This window comes from Sciurus vulgaris (genome assembly GCF_902686455.1).
Source record: "Sciurus vulgaris genome assembly, chromosome: 7".
NCBI classification, from domain to species: domain Eukaryota; kingdom Metazoa; phylum Chordata; class Mammalia; order Rodentia; family Sciuridae; genus Sciurus; species Sciurus vulgaris.
Window position 1 is genome coordinate 42074765 of NC_136467.1, and position 18023 is coordinate 42092787.

Here is an 18023-nt window from a genome sequence, read left to right on the forward strand (position 1 = left end):
CATATTCCACAGCTAAACTGAAAGCATATGCTATTGATTGTACCTTTGAAATAGATTCAGAATCTGACCACATCTCATCAAACACACTATTACCACCTGGTAAGAATTACCATTATCTTCCTTCTAAGTTATTTCAATTGACTCCTTACTGGTCCCCTGTTTCCAATCTGTCATCATTTTAATCCTCAACACAGAGGAATTTCCTAAGTCAGATTACTTTTTTCTTCAGCTCAAACCTTCTAGTGACTTTCCATTTCAATCAGAGTGAAAGACTAATTTTGGAGTACTTAACTTTTAGATGATAAAATCCATTGGTATAATTCTGATCTCTTAAATATATCAAATGGAGAAGATTCTCTGAAAAGCTAAAATAGTTTTTAAAATTAAGAAAACCACACCTTTAAAGTTTAATCCCATATTGATAAAAAATCAGGTGCAGCTTATACCATATTTCTAGATAGATCATCTCCTCACCTTGAAAGGCTACTCTTGCACCTTGAAGCAATTTTCATAAGATTAACAATGAAACATTTTAGAAATCCCTAATCTTTTTCTTTTTATTATTTGATCTCTCATTTCACAAACATCTTTATCTCCCAGGACAAAAATAAAGGAAGATCTATAGTTTTCATTTTTCCTAGTTTTATCCATTGAAGTTACTAGAAGTTCAAGTGCTTTTTTTAAAAAAATTAAATTAAGTACAGGTATGTCTAACAAGGACAAATCTAACTGAATGTAACTTGAACTTGATATAATCACTGCCTTGACAATTCCTGATATGTCACAAATTAAACATGACAATCAGTATTAATTTAGCCAAAACTGATTTAGTCAGCTTGCAGAACTTTCTGTTTGTATGGAAATTTACACAAACAATTCCCATGATGCTACTAAGTATAATAGACCAACAATGGCAACAATGATCTCTTCCTTTCCTGAACATTCATAAGTTAGGGTTTATTTGCAACTTGGGTAATTAAAATATATAATGTTTTGATTAATTCATAATTTTTCCCTTTCTTAAACTCTTAGTTAGATTACAAACTTCTCAAATTGTCAGTTTCTTTCTTGGTAATTCCATAATATTTGATACTAGAGGTGCCCAATAACTTTTATTTTAATTGAAGTCACATGCATACTACAATAAGATTTAGTTTCTATTTCTGAGCAAAATATATAGCCAAGAGATAAATAAGTTCTTGAAATTGACATATTAGTCATGTTAAAAAGAAAAAAAGAATCAAGAATAACAGATTGTCTTAGATTCCTCCGGAATGATTGTGAAAATTTTCTCTCACTTTTATTTCCTTTCAGCAAGCTCTATTGCCAAGATTGGCTCAGATCCTCTAAAACTTGTACATGATGCTGTGGAGGAAACGACAGACTGGATCTATGGTTTCTTTTCCTTGTTGTCTGACATCATTTCATCTGAAGGTGATGAAGAAGATGATGAGGGGGATGAGGACATTGATAAAGGTATATAGAACAGAGAGTTGTATCTAACTACGAGGACCAATATTAGACATGAATTACAGTGACTTGCTTAGGTTTTAGCCCAAATGGGCACTTGGGGTCACACTAAACCAAAATGAAAACACTTCTGAGGCCTAAAAGTGTTTTAGTAGGCTGCCAAATGCAGTAAATTGATCTTTATTTGTTTTTCATATTACGGTTTTCTGCTATTATGGCAAAAATGCCAAAATTAAATGCTACCATTAGGGTGACATTATAGCAGAGAGTCTTATTTTACCTGACTATAAACCCACAATAGACATTCACATTTATGTGCTTCTTTGGTTAAAACAAAACAATACAAAAAAAAACTAGTAGCTATTTTTCAAGTTTATCTCTAGAAAGATTGAAATAAAAAAAGTAAAACTAAAAATACATATAAATGTTTTATATACATAAGTCATTCATAGTCAAATACCACAAAGCAATCTTACTAAAAGCAAAATCAAAAGAGTAAATTTATTGAACCAAATGGGGGCATAGGATGGAAGGACACATTCTAAATGTCACAACAGTTATGCAACTCACTTATGTGCTCACTCATATATAATTAATGAATAAAAGGAAATAGCAAATTTAAGCTATACATAAATTGCCTTTGAATGGGTATGAAAAGAACAAAAGCCCAGTGATTCTGTCTTTTAAATGACATTTTATAGGGTCAGTCTTTAGATATTATGTATTCAGTCTGGACTCACAGGAAAACTCTTACTATTAGAGCCCTTTCTATGACTCTGTCTGAATTTATATTTGTTTTGGCCCCAGTAAGAAGTCACTATGAACAAGAAAGAAACTGAAATTAAAATGATATATGACCTATAATGTATAATTTGGACCACTGCCACAATTTTATTGAACTCATAAGAATGAAACTATCTGAAATAAATGTATATAAATAAAGTTCCTACTTTGGAATTTGGAAAGCAAAGTAATATAAGAACTATCATTGTCAAAAATAATGGTTTCTTTAATGAACAAAAGAAAATGAGTAAGTAGGAAGACCATATTTTGCCATGCTAAAATTTTTCTAATTTAGTATTTTTGTCTTGTTTTAGGAGACATAGAGGATACACCCTTGAAAAAAAAAGGTTGGTAGTTTTTACCTTTCAATAAATTCTTTCTTATTGTACTGTTGATTTTCAGTATGACTCAAATATATTTCATTTGTGCTGTTATGTTATTTTTTATTACAGAGGCTTTGTTTAATGATGAGATAAAAATTTATTGTCAGGATAAATACTCAATTCCTTCTAAAGAATTTGATTCCATTATTTTTTAGTTGATAATTTAATGGACTTGTGCAAATCCATCTGTTCACAGACCATAATGAGTTGAGATTTCAGGAATGAGGGGAGAAATTTGTATCCATGGACATAGCCCAGAGGATATTGACACCCATGTTCTTTATTCTTGCCATGGCAAATTTTATTGAGTTATTTTATTCTTATCTTTTTATTTTTATTTTATCATATTATATTGCATTTTAGGGGATAGGTCTGGGATACGACAGCTGAAATACTATGGAACAAAATGATTTGGAGGAAAAATTTGTCAGTTAGTATGAGTCATGTTTCCAAAGAGGAAAGTCAACCAGAGAGCTCGAATATGACATACAAGAATCCCTTGCAGGAATAACTAAGGCCTTCAGTGAGACAGTGGGTTCTTGTAGTCAAACATTGGTGGCAATAAGCCTAGGAAAAGGGAGCACAGCTATGGAGCAAAAGTCTCAGAGGGGCAGGGATTTTTGCAGTAAGTAGGAACTGGGTCTAGGAGGGGAGATGTAGGACACAATCCTGAGGCACATTTGGTGTGGGGGATAACCAGCCAAAAGTTGGCCAGACTTGCTATAATACTGATTTTCATCACTGCTGCACATGTATAACAGCTGGCTCTTGAGCTATCTACTCCAGAGGAGAACATATTAACTTTTGTCGCTCTCTCCCAAGACCTGCATTCAAACAGTGGAGTCCAAATATGGATCTGAGCAGATGATGACTGCCCCACTGCTGTGGTAAAATTCACTAAGGATATGCTAATTTGGAAAATATTAATTTATAATTTATGCAACGATATAGAGCTGAATTAGTGAAATTTATTATATCAAAGCCATCCAGAAGTGAATATGTCTACGAAGCTCTGTGAGAAGAAAGGAAGAGTTCACCGATCCACAAATTCAGGATGAGAATTCAGGAATTCACCCAGAATTCTGTCATCAAGTTTAGGTTTACAGATTCTAGATTAGTCTCTATACTTCTAGAGGTCAGAAATAGGGTCTTTATAATAGTTAGTCTTTCATGAACAATGACTGGAACATAGTTAAGCTTTAAATTAATTAGGTCATGATCTGGAATAATGATTCCTGTACTATTTGTTGTTGTTATTGGAAATGGAAGAAGGAAAAGCAGATTTAAAAATGTTTTCTCACTTATAAACTCAATTCTACAAGAATATCACAAGGTCATACTCTCCATAAATTGGTATCTACTATTTAATGCTGAGTCTCTATTATTTGAATTTTCCTTTGGAATTAGTTTTAAATTGACTTCCATTTAATGATTAGTAGAAGTGAAAAACCCACAAAGATATTTAACTATTTTTTAAATTACTGTCTTGATGTATCAAATCACCAAGAACCTATTAAGTACATGCTCAGGCTGGGGAGATAGCTCAGCTGGTAGAGTGCTTGCTTTGTAAGCATAAGGCCCTGAGTTTGATCCCCAGTACCAAAAAAAAAAAATGCTCAAGATACTTTTTTGTGTGTGTCAGTAATGCTGATTACTCAAAATAGTGCATAATAATGCTGATTACTCATAATAGTGCATAATAATAATCTGTATTTAACCACACTAATATCTTGAAGGATTTCATATTAAGAACTAGGAGAGAATTACTTAAAAACCCTAAAAACACTTAAAATTTTCTTAATAGCATTCATAAAATTACATGAAAAAAATGGACATTTAAGGAAATGCATACTTTGCCTTGGGTATGGAAGTTATATAATAATAAATATTAGGTATATTTGACTAAAGTGTATTTATTTTACTATAATTTTTATTTTCTGTATAAATTTTCCTTGGTAGAATCATACAGGCCATGTGAATTTTAAAGCACTTTGTACTATCTTACAAGACACTTATAATTAACATTCTGCATTAAATTATGCTTTTAACATTATTATTAGGGGAGAGATTCTATGAACTTACTCCCATAACATACTGGGTTATTTTATACATTTTCATATTTAAAATATTTGAGAAGACCAATCTGAAGAATGTGATGAGTAAATGAGCAAATTAAATAGTAAGTGAGATAAAATAGATAACAAACTGCACCTTTAACAATGATGATGGGGGTGGTAAGTCTTTATATGAGGTTAGCATACATAATCTGAACTGAAGCAGGATGAAAATAGCAGTAATTTTGCAAATGAATGCATTATTTTAGAAAAATAAATTAGTTTTATTCCTCTTAATTATTTAAAAATATCCTGTCAAAGTTAAAACTAAGCTAAGTGACACAGACACAAATGCAGACTCAGAGAGAAAGATATTCCAATAGTCTTAAAGCATTTAAAAATATATGACTATTCAGGATAGGCATCTTAACGATTTTTCTTTTTTTTTTTCAAAAATGAAGTAGGAGGTTATCATAGAACTAATAGCATTTTGGCGGTTTATATTAATATTTATGTTTCACTGAGTTTTCAGATTAGGCAAACATTCACACAGAGTATAATTCCTTAGCAGGTATATAGTTTTGTAATTTTGGGGACTCTAACATTTCCAAGTGCAATATAATGAAAATACTTATCTTCTTTTTACAGTTTGTTCTTTCTTAAACCTTTATCTGTAATAAGTCTGTATATGAGAAAATAATCATTATGTCCTTTCAAATATGTAATTTTAAGTGATAATGATATCTCTTTACAAGAAATTATGATTTTATAATGCCTTTTCCTGACATCTAGCTTTACAGTTAAGAAGGAATAATTGTAGTCATTCAAAGCTATGCACACTCATTTATTTGTACAGTAAAAACAGGTCTTCAGTTTTAGGGATATGGTGACCTCCTGGGTTATAGATTTAACTCTTACCTTCCAGGAAAGTACCAGAAGCCCCTTTATGTTATGTTTAATGTCCTTACTTCCCAACTACTAGCTCTCTGAAGTAAAAAAAAATATCCCTAAGTATGAGCAGGACCCAAATATAAAGTCTGACATTCTGTGAGATTGTACTTAATGCATGTCAATGGCAGAGGAAGAAACTCCTCTATTTAGAGTAAACAAAGTACATTCTCCTTATATCTGTGTTTTCAAATTGCCCTAAGGCTCTGCAGGTTGAAAAGAGCTGCCTAGTAAATTTAAAGTTAGTTCTCTCATCGCGTATTTTTCTTACTTTATTGAAATCCACACTAGCTCTCTGCAGTCAGAGTGGATGAGGAAAAGCCAGGACATTGGAGCATAATAAATATTCAAGACTTCAGGATTAGGCCATTGGGAAGGTTGTATCACGTCGTTGGTAGTAAGATAGATGGACAAGGCTGTGTGCCAGAGCTTCCATTGCATCGATCTTTGCTGGCAGCTTCAGTGGTTTAAACCAGGCTGAACATTAAGTGCCGGGGAAATATGGTGAATGAAAAAAGGAGAGAGAATGGAAAGGTGACTAAACTTGTTAAAATTCATAGCCTCAGAATATTCGTTACTAGGTAGGCCCTAGTAACATTGTTAAGTGATACATTTATCTTTGGATTTCTCCTCTAAAGAAGTTGAGATGAAGCTTAGCTCCCTAACTGCTTGCTGCACATTGCCCTCAGGCTGTGGGCAAACTTCCTGCTGTCTTCTGCCTGTCTTTCTCACCACCAATCAGATCCGTAACTATAGGGGGACATCAAATTCAGAGACAATGGATAGTAGGTATGCAAGTGGACTCATACAAATGGTGAAAGAAGTTGAGGACAAAGATCTAGTGAATGTTCCAGAGATTCACTTTTCCAGGTAGTTGAAGATGTAGGTAAACCATGTGTTCAGATTGGAAAACTGTCTTAATTACAATTATTTTGCTCACAAGAGACCCCAACCCAATTCACATTGGCTTAATAAAAAAGACTCTTTATTGGTTCAAGAGATGGGAAGATACAAAGCAGAGCTGGCTTGGTCATCCCCCCCATAGCTTGATACAGGTTTTTGTTTTGTTTTGTTTTTTATAATGTCTTTGCTTCTGCCTCTGCTTTCCTTCCTGTTTTATTTGCTCTGTTCTCAGGCATGCTTTTCTCACCTAGTGAAATTATGCTCATCAGAAGCTTGAGACCAGAGTTATTTTACTTTAGTGACCCAGAGGAAGAACCTGTGCTCTTCCCCAAATATTACTGCTAAAACAATTTTGTTGACTCTTGCTGATTTGAACTGAGTAACAAACCTTTGTTGGAACCAGTTTACCAAAAGATTCACCATGTACCTAGTCAAGCCTGGGGACTGGGCCCAGAACTAGAGAAAGGGTTGGAAGTAGGACTCCAGCTCCCTGTATTGTGATTGGGAGAGGAGTAGTTCCTAAAACTAAATGAGGGATAGTGTTCCCATAGTGGATTCTAGCTGAAAAACCACAGGTGTCCACATCTCTTCCTTGTTTTAAATTCAGAATCCCAGATTACCTCCAACTTTCAACCTCTAATCTCAGATTTGTAAACTCAGAATCTCAGAAGTCCTATGGGAGGGAGAGGATGGTTTGGGGGTGGGGATGAGGGATTGGGAATGAGCACTAATGCAATGGAGTTTCTTGGGTGCTGAAAATGCTCTAAAATTGATTGTGGTGAAGGTTGCACAGCTCTGTGAACAGCTAGAAAACACTACATTGTATATTTTAAGTGGGTAAATTTTATGAAATGTGAATCTCAATAATGCTTTGTTTAAAAAATAATAAAATGAAACATGTAATTACACTCCCTTCCCAAATAATATTTTAAATATCTAAAATATGTTTCTAAATCACAACCAGGATGAGAGCCACTGTAATGCAAAAGAGTATTCTAAAAATAGGGGATTTTGTGCACTGTGAGGCTAGTAAAGGAGACCGTTGAGGATAAGTGAATAATTTTATATTTTGTTTAGACATTGTGACTACTATGTATAAACTTACAGTTAAGAAAATACCAAAGCATAAATGATAAAATTAAAAATAAGTTCACATTACTATCACATTGATATAGACCATTGGCATAACTATTGATAATTAATGCTGTTCAAGTCAATGCATCAAAATAGTAAACATAGAGGCTTTCAAGATGGCAGCCTAGAGGGTGGCTGCATTTCATGTTGCTCCAGGACTCAGGATTCAAAAGAGGAGATATTGAGACACTCGGGACCAACTCAAAGCAGCCGGGTGACTCTCACCCGTTGGGAAGGCGTCCCGGAACGCAGGGAACTTTGTGAAGTAGAACTGCCGGCGAGACACCCCTACCCTCGCTGGAGCAGTGAACTCGGACAACTGGGAGCACCGTAAAGGAGGCCGGTCGGCACAGCGCTGGGACTCGGAGCAACCACTGGGGCTCCGGCGGCTGTCCAGGGGAGGAGTGGCGAGGAGAGCTGTGTGGACTCAGAACACCGGGGCCTGCCATGAGGAGGAGGAGGAGGAGCGTGGCTGCTTGGATTCGGAGTGACTGCACCAGAGCTACAGACGGTTGCCAGAGGAGACGCTGCGCGGCAAGCTGTTTGGACTCTAAGCGACCGCTTCTGAACCACGGGGCCTGCCCTGAGGACGAGGAGGAGGAAGAGGACCGTGGCCACTTGGATTCGGAGTGACTGCACCAGAGCTACAGGCGGTTGCCAGAGGAGGGGCTGGGTGGCGAGCTGTTTGGACTCAGACCACTTCTGAACACCGGGGCCTGCCTGGAGGAGTAGGAGGAGGAGGAGGAGGAGGAGGAGCGCGGCGGGTCGTTTGGACTCGCAGTGACTGCATTAGCGCTCCAGGCGGCTGCTCAGAGGAGAAGGCGAGTGGTGAGTTGTTTGGACTTAAAGTGACAGCTCCTGAACACAGGGGGGCTGCCTGGAAGAGAAGCGTGGTGGGTCGCCTGGTCTTGAGTGGCTGCACCAGAGCTCCGGGCGGTTGCCCAGAGGACCCGTGCAGCGGGTCACGTGGATTCAGAGCCACTCAGAGCAACCGCACCTGAACACCCGGGGGGTTATCTGGAGAAGGAGGAGGAACGGGGAGGGTCACTTCGACTCGGAGTGATTGATTGCCCAGGGCTACGGGTGGTTGGTGGGAGGTGGAGGCACGCAGTGAGTTTCTTGGACTCCTAGTGACCGCACCGGAATACTGGGCGGCTGTCTGGAGGAAAGGCGTGTGGCGGGTCTCTGGGTCTCAGAGCAATTGTACGGGGCCCCAGGTGGCTGCTCAGAGGAGGGGCTGCATAGTCAGGCAATTAGGTGCAGAGCAGGGTCCCAGGATCTAGGAGGCTTCTTGGTGGAAGAGCTGCACAGAGACAGGCTTAGGGCGGAGCGAAGGTTCCAGGCCTGTGGGCAAATTCTCTGAGGAGGGGCAGCCTAAGGAGATTTATCTGCGAAGGGTGAGGCTCCCAGGCCCAGGAGGTAGGGCCGGGCCCCTGGGAACTTTGCAGAGGAAGGCAGCCCAGCCCAGGCGGTAGCTGTAAATTGAGGGGAAACTCTAGGAGGGAACTGACCAGCGAGACCTCCCCACTGGGTGAGTCTTACCTGCCGGGTGAGGTTTCCCCACAAAACGGTAAAACCAGAGACTCAGGCCCAAACAGGCCTTGCCTCAGCCCGCAGCCTAGGTCCCCTTTGGATGACCATTGGTCAACAAGTGGAGGCACCTCTGCCCACTAGCAGGGATTATACCCCACCTGAAGGCCACCACTCCTAGAGAGGCAGCTTCCTTGTGGAGCACCGCATTATCAACTTCCTCCAAGACTTCAGCCTACTGAAGGCTAAGGGGGGATATATATAGAAATCTTCAGGGACATTGTAAGTCAATAGGGGAAATCTGCAATATCTCAGCAGTCCACTAATACCTGAACAATATGAGAAAACAAGGAAAGAAAATGCTGCAAACAAATCTAGATGTTACATCAATAAAACCCAATGACAGCATGGCAGAAGAAATGACAGAAAAGGAGTTCAGAATGTACATAATTAAAATGATCAGAGAAGCAAACGATGAGATGAAAGAGCAAATGCAAGCATTGAATGATCGCACCAATCAACAGTTAAAAGAGCAAATACAGGAAGCAAAAGATCATTTCAATAAAGAGTTAGAGATATTGAAAAAAAAACAAACAGAAATCCTTGACATGAAGGAAACAATAAACCAAATTAAGAACTCCATAGAAAGCATATCCAATAGGATAGAACACCTGGAAGACAGAATCTCACATTGAAGACAAAATATTTAACCTTGAAAACAAAGTTGAACAAACAGAGAAGATGGTAAGAAATCATGAACAGAATCTACAAGAACTATGGGATATCATGAAAAGGCCAAATTTAAGAATTATTGGGATTGAGGAAGGCCTAGAGAAACAAGCCAAAGGAATGAACAATTTATGCAATGAAATAATATCAGAAAATTTCCCAAATCTGAAGAATGAAATGGAAAATCAAGTTCAAGAGGCTTATAGGACTCCAAATATACAAAAATACAACAGACCCACACCAAGGCACATTATAATGAAAATACTTAACATACAAAATAAAGACAGAATTTTAAAGGCTGTGAGAGAAAAGAACCAAATTACATTCAGGGGGAAACCAATACGGATATCAGCAGATTTTTCAATCCAGACCTTAAGAGCTAGAAGGGCCTGGAACAACATTTTTCAAGCCCTGAAAGAAAATGGATGCCAACCAAGAATCTTATACCCAGCAAAACTTACCTTCAAATTTGACGATGAAATAAAATCCTTCCATGATAAACAAAAGCTAAAAGAATTTACAAAAAGAAAGCCAGCATTACAGAATATTCTCAGCAAAATATTCCATGAGGAAGAGATGAAAAACAAAGAAACAAATCAGCAAAGGGAGGAATTATCCTAAATGAATTGTCAAATAAAGGAGGAAACAAGTTGTGTCAAACAAATAAATAATAAAACTTAAAAAATGAACCAAATGACCGGGAAACCAAATCATATCTCTATAATAACCCTGAATGTTAATGGCCTGAATTCATCAATCAAAGACATCGACTGGCAGATTGGATTAAAAAGAAAGATCCAAAAATATGTTGCCTGCAAGAGACTCACCTCATAGAAAAAGATACCCATAGACTAAAGGTGAAAGGATGGGGAAAAACATACCATGCACATGGACTCAGCAAAAAAGCTGGAGTATCCATCCTCATTTCAGATAATGTGGACTTCAAGCCAAAGTTAGTCAGAAGGGATAAAGAAGGACATTTCATACTGCTTAAGGGAAGCATAAATCAGCAAGATATAACAATCATAAACATCTATGCCCCAAACAGTGGCTCATCCCTGTATGTCAAACAAATCCTTCTCAATTTCAGAAACCAAATAGACCATAACACAATAATACTAGGTGATTTTAACACGCCTCTCTCACCACTGAACAGATCTTCCAGACAAAAATTGAACAAAGAAACCATAGATCTCAATAACACAATCAATAATTTAGACTTAACGGACATTTATAGAATATACCATCCAACCAAGAGCGAATACACTTTCTTCTCAGCAGCACATGGATCCTTCTCTAAAATAGACCATATATTATGCCACAAAGCTAACGTTAGCAAATACAAGAAGATAGAGACACTACCATGTATTCTATCAGATCATAATGGATTGAAGTTAGAAATAAATGAAAGAGTAAAAAACAGAAGCTACTCCAACACCTGGAGATTAAACAATATGCTAGTACATGATGAATGGATAACAGAAGATATTAGGAAGGAAATTAAAAAATTCTTAGAGGTAAACGAGAACAAAGAAACATCATATCAAAATCTCTGGGACACTATGAAAGCAGTACTTGGAGGGAAATTTATTTCATGGAGCGCATTTAATAAAAGAAGTAAAACTCAACAAATAAACGACCTAAGACTACAGCTCAAAGCCCTAGAAAAAGAAGAACAGAACAGCACCAAAAGTAGTAGAAGACAGGAAATAGTTAAACTCAGAGCTGAACTCAATGAAATTGAAACAAAAGAAACAATACAAAAAATTGACAAAATAAATAGTTGGTTCTTCGAAAAAATAAACAAAATTGATAAACCTTTAGCCACACTAACAAAGAGAAGATGAGAGAAAACCCAAATCACTAAAATTCGGAATGAACAAGGAAATATCACAACAGACAGGATTGAAATACAAAACATAATTAGAAGCTATTTTGAAAATCTATACTCCAACAAAATAGAAAATTTCGAAGACGTCAACAGGTTTCTAGAGACATATGAATTGCCTAAACTGAACGAGGAGGACATAAACAATTTAAATAGACCAATTTCAAGTACTGAAATAGAAGAAGTCATCAAAAGCCTACCAACAAAGAAAAGTCCGGGACCAGATGGGTTCTCAGCCGAGTTCTACAAAACCTTTAAAGAAGAGCTCATTCCAATACTTCTCAAAGTATTCCATAAAATAGAAGAGGAGCGAACCCTCCCAAACTCATTCTATGAAGCCAATATCACACTGATACCTAAACCAGACAGAGACTCATCAAGGAAAGAAAATTTCAGACCAATATCCTTAATGAACATCGACGCAAAAATTCTCAACAAAATTTTAGCAAATCGCATACAAAAACATATTAAAAAGATAGTGCACCATGATCAAGTGGGTTTCATCCCAGGGATGCAAGGTTGGTTCAACATCAGGAAATCAATAAACGTAATTCACCATATTAATAGACTTAAAGTCAAGAATCACATGATTATTTCAATAGATGCAGAAAAAGCATTTGATAAAGTACAGCACCCCTTCATGCTCAAAACACTAGAAAAAATAGGGATAGTGGGAACATTCCTTAACATTGTAAAGGCCATTTATGCTAAGCCCATGGCTAATATCATTCTAAATGGTGAAAAACTGAAAGCATTCCCCCTAAAAACTGGAACAAGGCAGGGATGTCCTCTTTCACCACTTCTATTCAACATCATTCTTGAGACTCTGGCCAGAGCAATTAGACAAATCAAAGAAATTAAAGGGATACGAATTGGAAAAGAAGAACTCAAACTATCCCTGTTCGCTGATGACATGATTATATATTTAGAGGAACCTGGAAATTCCACCAGAAAACTCTTAGAACTCATAAGAGAATTCAGTAAAGTAGCAGGTTACAAGATCAATGCCCATAAATCCAACGCATTTTTATACATAAGTGATGAATCTTCAGAAAGAGAAATTAGGAAAACTACCCCATTCACAATAGCCTTGAAAAAAATAAAATACTTGGGTATCAATCTCACAAAAGAGGTGAAAGACCTCTACAATGAGAACTATACAACACTAAAGAAAGAAATTAAAGAACACCTTAGAAGATGGAAAGATCTTCCATGTTCTTGGATAGGAAGAATTAATATTGTCAAAATGGCCATACTACCTAAAGTGCTATACAAATTCAATGCAATTCCAATTAAAATTCCAATGACGTACCTTACAGAAATAGAGCAAGCAATTATGAAATTCATCTGGAAGAATAAGAAACCCAGAATAGCTAAAGCAATCCTTAGCAGGAAGAGTGAAACAGGGGGTATTGCAATACCAGATCTTCAACTCTACTACAAAGCAATAGTAACAAAAACGGCATGGTATTGGTACCAAAATAGAAAGGTAGATCAATGGTACAGAATAGAGGACACGGACACAAACCCAAATAAATACAATTTTCTCATACTAGACAAAGGGGCCAAAAATATGCAATGGAGAAAAGATAGCCTCTTCAACAAATGGTGCTGGGAGAATTGGAAATCCATATGCAACAGAATGAAACTAAACCCATATCTCTCACCATGCACGAAACTAAACTCAAAATGGATTAAGGACCTCGGAATCAGACCAGAGACCCTGCAGATTATAGAAGAAAAAGTAGGTCCAAATCTTCACCTTGTTGGTCTAGGACCAGACTTCCTTAACAGGACTCCCATAGCACAAGAAATAAAAGCTAGAATCAACCACTGGGATAGATTCAAACTAAAAAGCTTTCTCTCAGCAAAGGAAAGTATCAGCAATGCGAAGAAAGAGCCTACAGAGTGGGAGAATATCTTTGCCAATCATACTTCAGATAGAGCACTAATCTCCAGAATCTATAAAGAACTCAAAAAACTCTACTCCAAGAATTCAAATAGTCCAGTCGACAAATGGTCTAAGGAAATGAACAGACACTTCACAGAAGAAGATCTACAAGCAATCAACAAACATATGGAAAAATGTTCAACATCTCTAGTAATAAGAGAAATGCAAATCAAAACCACCCTAAGATTCCATCTCACCCCAATTAGAATGGCGATTATCAAGAATACGAGCAACAACAGGTGTTGGCGAGGATGTGGGGAGAAAGGTACACTCATACATTGCTGGTGGGGCTGCAAATTAGTGCAGCCACTCTGGAAAGCAGTGTGGAGATCCCTTAGAAAACTTGGAATGGACCCTCCATTTGACCCAGCTATCCCACTCCTTGGCCTATACCCAAAGGACTTAAAATCAGCATACTACAGAGATACAGCCAGATCAATGTTCATAGCTGCTCAATTCACAATAGCCAGACTGTGGAACCAACCTAGATGCCCTTCAATTGATGAGTGGATAAAGAAACTGTGGTATATATATACAATGGAATATTACTCAGCCATAAAGAATGATAAAATTATGGCATTTGCAGGCAAATGGATGAAATTGGAGAATATCATGCTAAGTGAGATAAGCCAATCTCAAAAAGCCAAAGGACGAATGATATCCCTAATAAGTGGAGGATGACACATAATGGCGGGGAGGGAAGGTTTAGTGTTAGGGTTAGAGTTAGGGTTAGGGAGGGGGGCAAGTATGGAGGAAGGAAGTACTGTATAGAGGGTAAAGAGGGGTGGGAGGGGTGGGGGGAAGGGAAAAAATAACAGAATGAATCAAACAACATTACTCTATGTAAATTTATGATTACACAAATGGTATGCCTTTACGCCATGTACAAACAGAGAAACAACATGTATCCCATTTGTTTACAATAAAAAAAATATTAAACATAATTCAAATAAGGTGAAATGAATGCAATGAAAAGTTATTTGTATTGGTTCACCTGTACTTTTAACCTGTTATAGTTAAATCACTTAACCACAACAGGTTAAAAGTGGCTCTCAGTTTTCACATCTGTATGAAAAAGATACTGTATTTACTAATGTCCATGTCCTTTGAAGCTAAAATATTTTCCATGATTAGATTGTGATGTCCTATGTTAATAGTTTTATCATAAGTTTCATGTGAACTAGAGCTTTGTAACTCACAGTATGGTCCATAAGTCAGCAACTTTATCATCTGGAGGCCTAGTTTAGAAATCCAGGCTCCATCTAGACTGAATGAATCCAAATCTACATTTTAAGAAGATCCCCAGGTGATTCTTATACACATTAAAATTTGAGAAACATTGATGTAGACAGTGTTTCCCACTTCTAACTGTGGTTAGAAATTTCAGAACTGTGGTTCTGAAATTACCTGGGAACTTATTTAAATCATTGATCCTTCAAGTTTCCTCACCAAGACAGGCTAATTGATTAAGTATGGGCTCCAACTCAGGAATATGTCTTAAAATCTCCCCAGATGATTTTGATATACAGCCACATTGATCATTTCTAGTATATTATTAAATATGGAGTATACATACTAATACAGCAAAAAAATCTCATCCATTCATATCTGCAAATTCCATCAGTGATTATCTAATGAAAAGTACTAATTGTACTAATATCCACCTGTCCAGTTTATGTACACATGGGAGATGGTATCTAATTTTATGGGTGGAGAAAATAAAACCCAGAGCAAAAAAAATGTATTAACCCAAGATTATAGAGTTCATGGCAAAAAATAAGTGTCTTAGTATACTTATATCTTACATCTTAGTATATTTAGTTTGAAATTTTTTGTCGGGATCATAAATATGCAGCATGAGGTGATTATTTTTCTGCAAAAGTTTGACTTATCTTACCAAGTAATAAAACATAACAAAATAAAGGTTCAAACTATTTCACATTTATGGGTTTGAACATCCCTGAAGGAATTCTCCTCAGTACCTTCCTCTTACTATGTGTGGAGTGTACCACCACTTAATCACAAATAATATGCCCTTTGATGAAGAGAAAATATTCTTCTTTATACTCATTAATGGTGACTAGAGCAGTTTCCTGGAGTTATTTTTTGTCAATATGACTGGGAAAGCATCAGAAAATATAAATACCTACATAAACTTTGTTTTCTCACTACAATATTGAGAATTCAGTAAAATATTTTTCCTTAGTAGTATTTAACTAACCATTAAATAGATAACCACATTTGCTCATCTATCACAATTAATCTTTTGTTTCCTCATAACAATTGGCAACATCTTAGAAACGGCAATTGCAATTCTATGTTCAAGTGAATCGATAATTTAAATTTTTAACATCGAAATGAGAAAAATTATAAGAAGGCATTTTCTATTATCTGATTTTTTTGAATTATCTAGAAAAAACAATGGTAGAAAGCACACAGCCCTCATAATAATTTAATAAACTTAGTTGTCATATTGAAACAGGATAGTTGCCTTGGTGACAGAGATTATTCTTTTAACTTCTTGAGTCTGTTAAAGTCTTGAATTGATAATATTTTGCATTTATTAATAGTGTGTCATACTGATAGAGAAAAATGGCATGCTTTAAAGTGGTCATATCTTAGACAAAATTATCAAGTACTCAACTATAAGTTTGTTATGATTTTAAGTAAGATAAAACTACTTACCATAAGCAAAATTACATGTAATATAACAAAGTAACTCAGAGAGACCTAGATACACATTCAGCTCATTCTTATTTGGCACACTCTGGTTCACTGTTTTCATTTCATTCATTGTTGTTGGACCATCAACCTTCTCCTCTTGGGTATCCACGGCCTCTTCCCAAATGCCACGTGGAAGTAAAGCAGGCAAGCTCCGAGAATCATTGAGCATGGGCTCAACGATGACCTTTAGCATCGTGGTAGATATAGAGTTTAGGTAAAAACATTTTGACAGAATCAAACAACTCAAAAAGGAAAGAAAGTTAACCAAACCAATGAAGTGAATCTTCACTTCAAATTTGGAGACGTTTTCAAGATTCTATCACTGATTATTTGTAAGTTTCTAACAGGACATTCAACACTGTGAAAACCAGAAAATTTCCCATTACACCTGGGAATTCCAACTTGGGCCACTAAGAGTTTCACTAAATCTAGTTTCGCTAAAATAGATGTGCAGCATAAATGTATTTACTAAATGCCCAGATTTTATTATTACTACCTATAAAATACCATAAATATGGAGGCAAATATTATTAGACAAGACAAAATGCAGAAATCACTGCAATCCCCTAATCATTAATAGGAAACGCTAGAAAAATGGAATAATACCAATCCTGGAGAACAAAGGGGACAGAAATTTTGGGCCCCTTCCTTTAAGCTAGGTGAAGTAGTACGTTCTATTTTTAAATCTTGCCTCCAATTTGTTTCTGTTGAAATGAGCATGATATTTGATTGTCAATGTTTTATTATTACTACAATATACTTATTTTTATATGAACATGAATGAGTTTTGAAATAAGGCAATGTATTTAAAAATAAGCTTACTTCCCTTCATTTATCGTTCAGCTTTTCGGTGTTCCAGAAAAACAATATAAAAAGTTTCATACAGTATAAAAAAAATTATGAACAAGTGTTGGATTTTATAAATGCCTTTAAGATATATCATTTTATTTCCATAAGAAGTAAAATTATGAAACTTTTCTTGGTATTTAAAATAGAAAGAAAAATGTAACATTTTACTTGTCTCAAAAATTTCAACTATAGTCATTTTACTAGTTAAATTAAGAGTTGTGTCAAAAAACCCAATTAAGATTTAATTGTACCATTGCCCTCTATAATATGCACAAACTTTTTTTCATGTTGTATTTATTTATCAGGTGGTTCTTATATTCCAATCAACCTGTTAGGCATTGAAACTTTAAAAGTGAAACAAATTTAGTGTTTACTGAGAGAAAGACAAGTCATAATAATAATGATGATAATCAGTATTCAGATGATGCTTATTTGATGCCAGGTGCTGCTCTACAGCCTTTAACTTCAACTTTTTAACTTATTTTGATTCTCATGTGAACTTATAAGGTATAGACTATTATTAATCTCATTTTAGATGAGGAAAGAAGTAAAATTCACACAGTTAATAATGTGGGAATCAGATTCGAATTGGGCAGATTGACTCCACCATCAATTCAGCACTAAACTGTATTTTAATGAATGTCAGAAATGAAGACATTTTTGTATAGATCTTCTAA

General features: G+C 36.1%; 1 protein-coding gene across 1 annotated transcript in view; it reads left to right on the forward strand.

The window, feature by feature from the left end:
• The window catches only part of TRDN (triadin), a 441243-nt gene that overhangs the window by 74882 nt on the left and 348338 nt on the right, over positions 1 to 18023 (forward strand). The window contains 2 exon segments of the mRNA XM_079147356.1: positions 1315 to 1476; positions 2568 to 2600. Of these exon segments, the coding sequence (XP_079003482.1) occupies positions 1315 to 1476; positions 2568 to 2600 (195 nt within the window).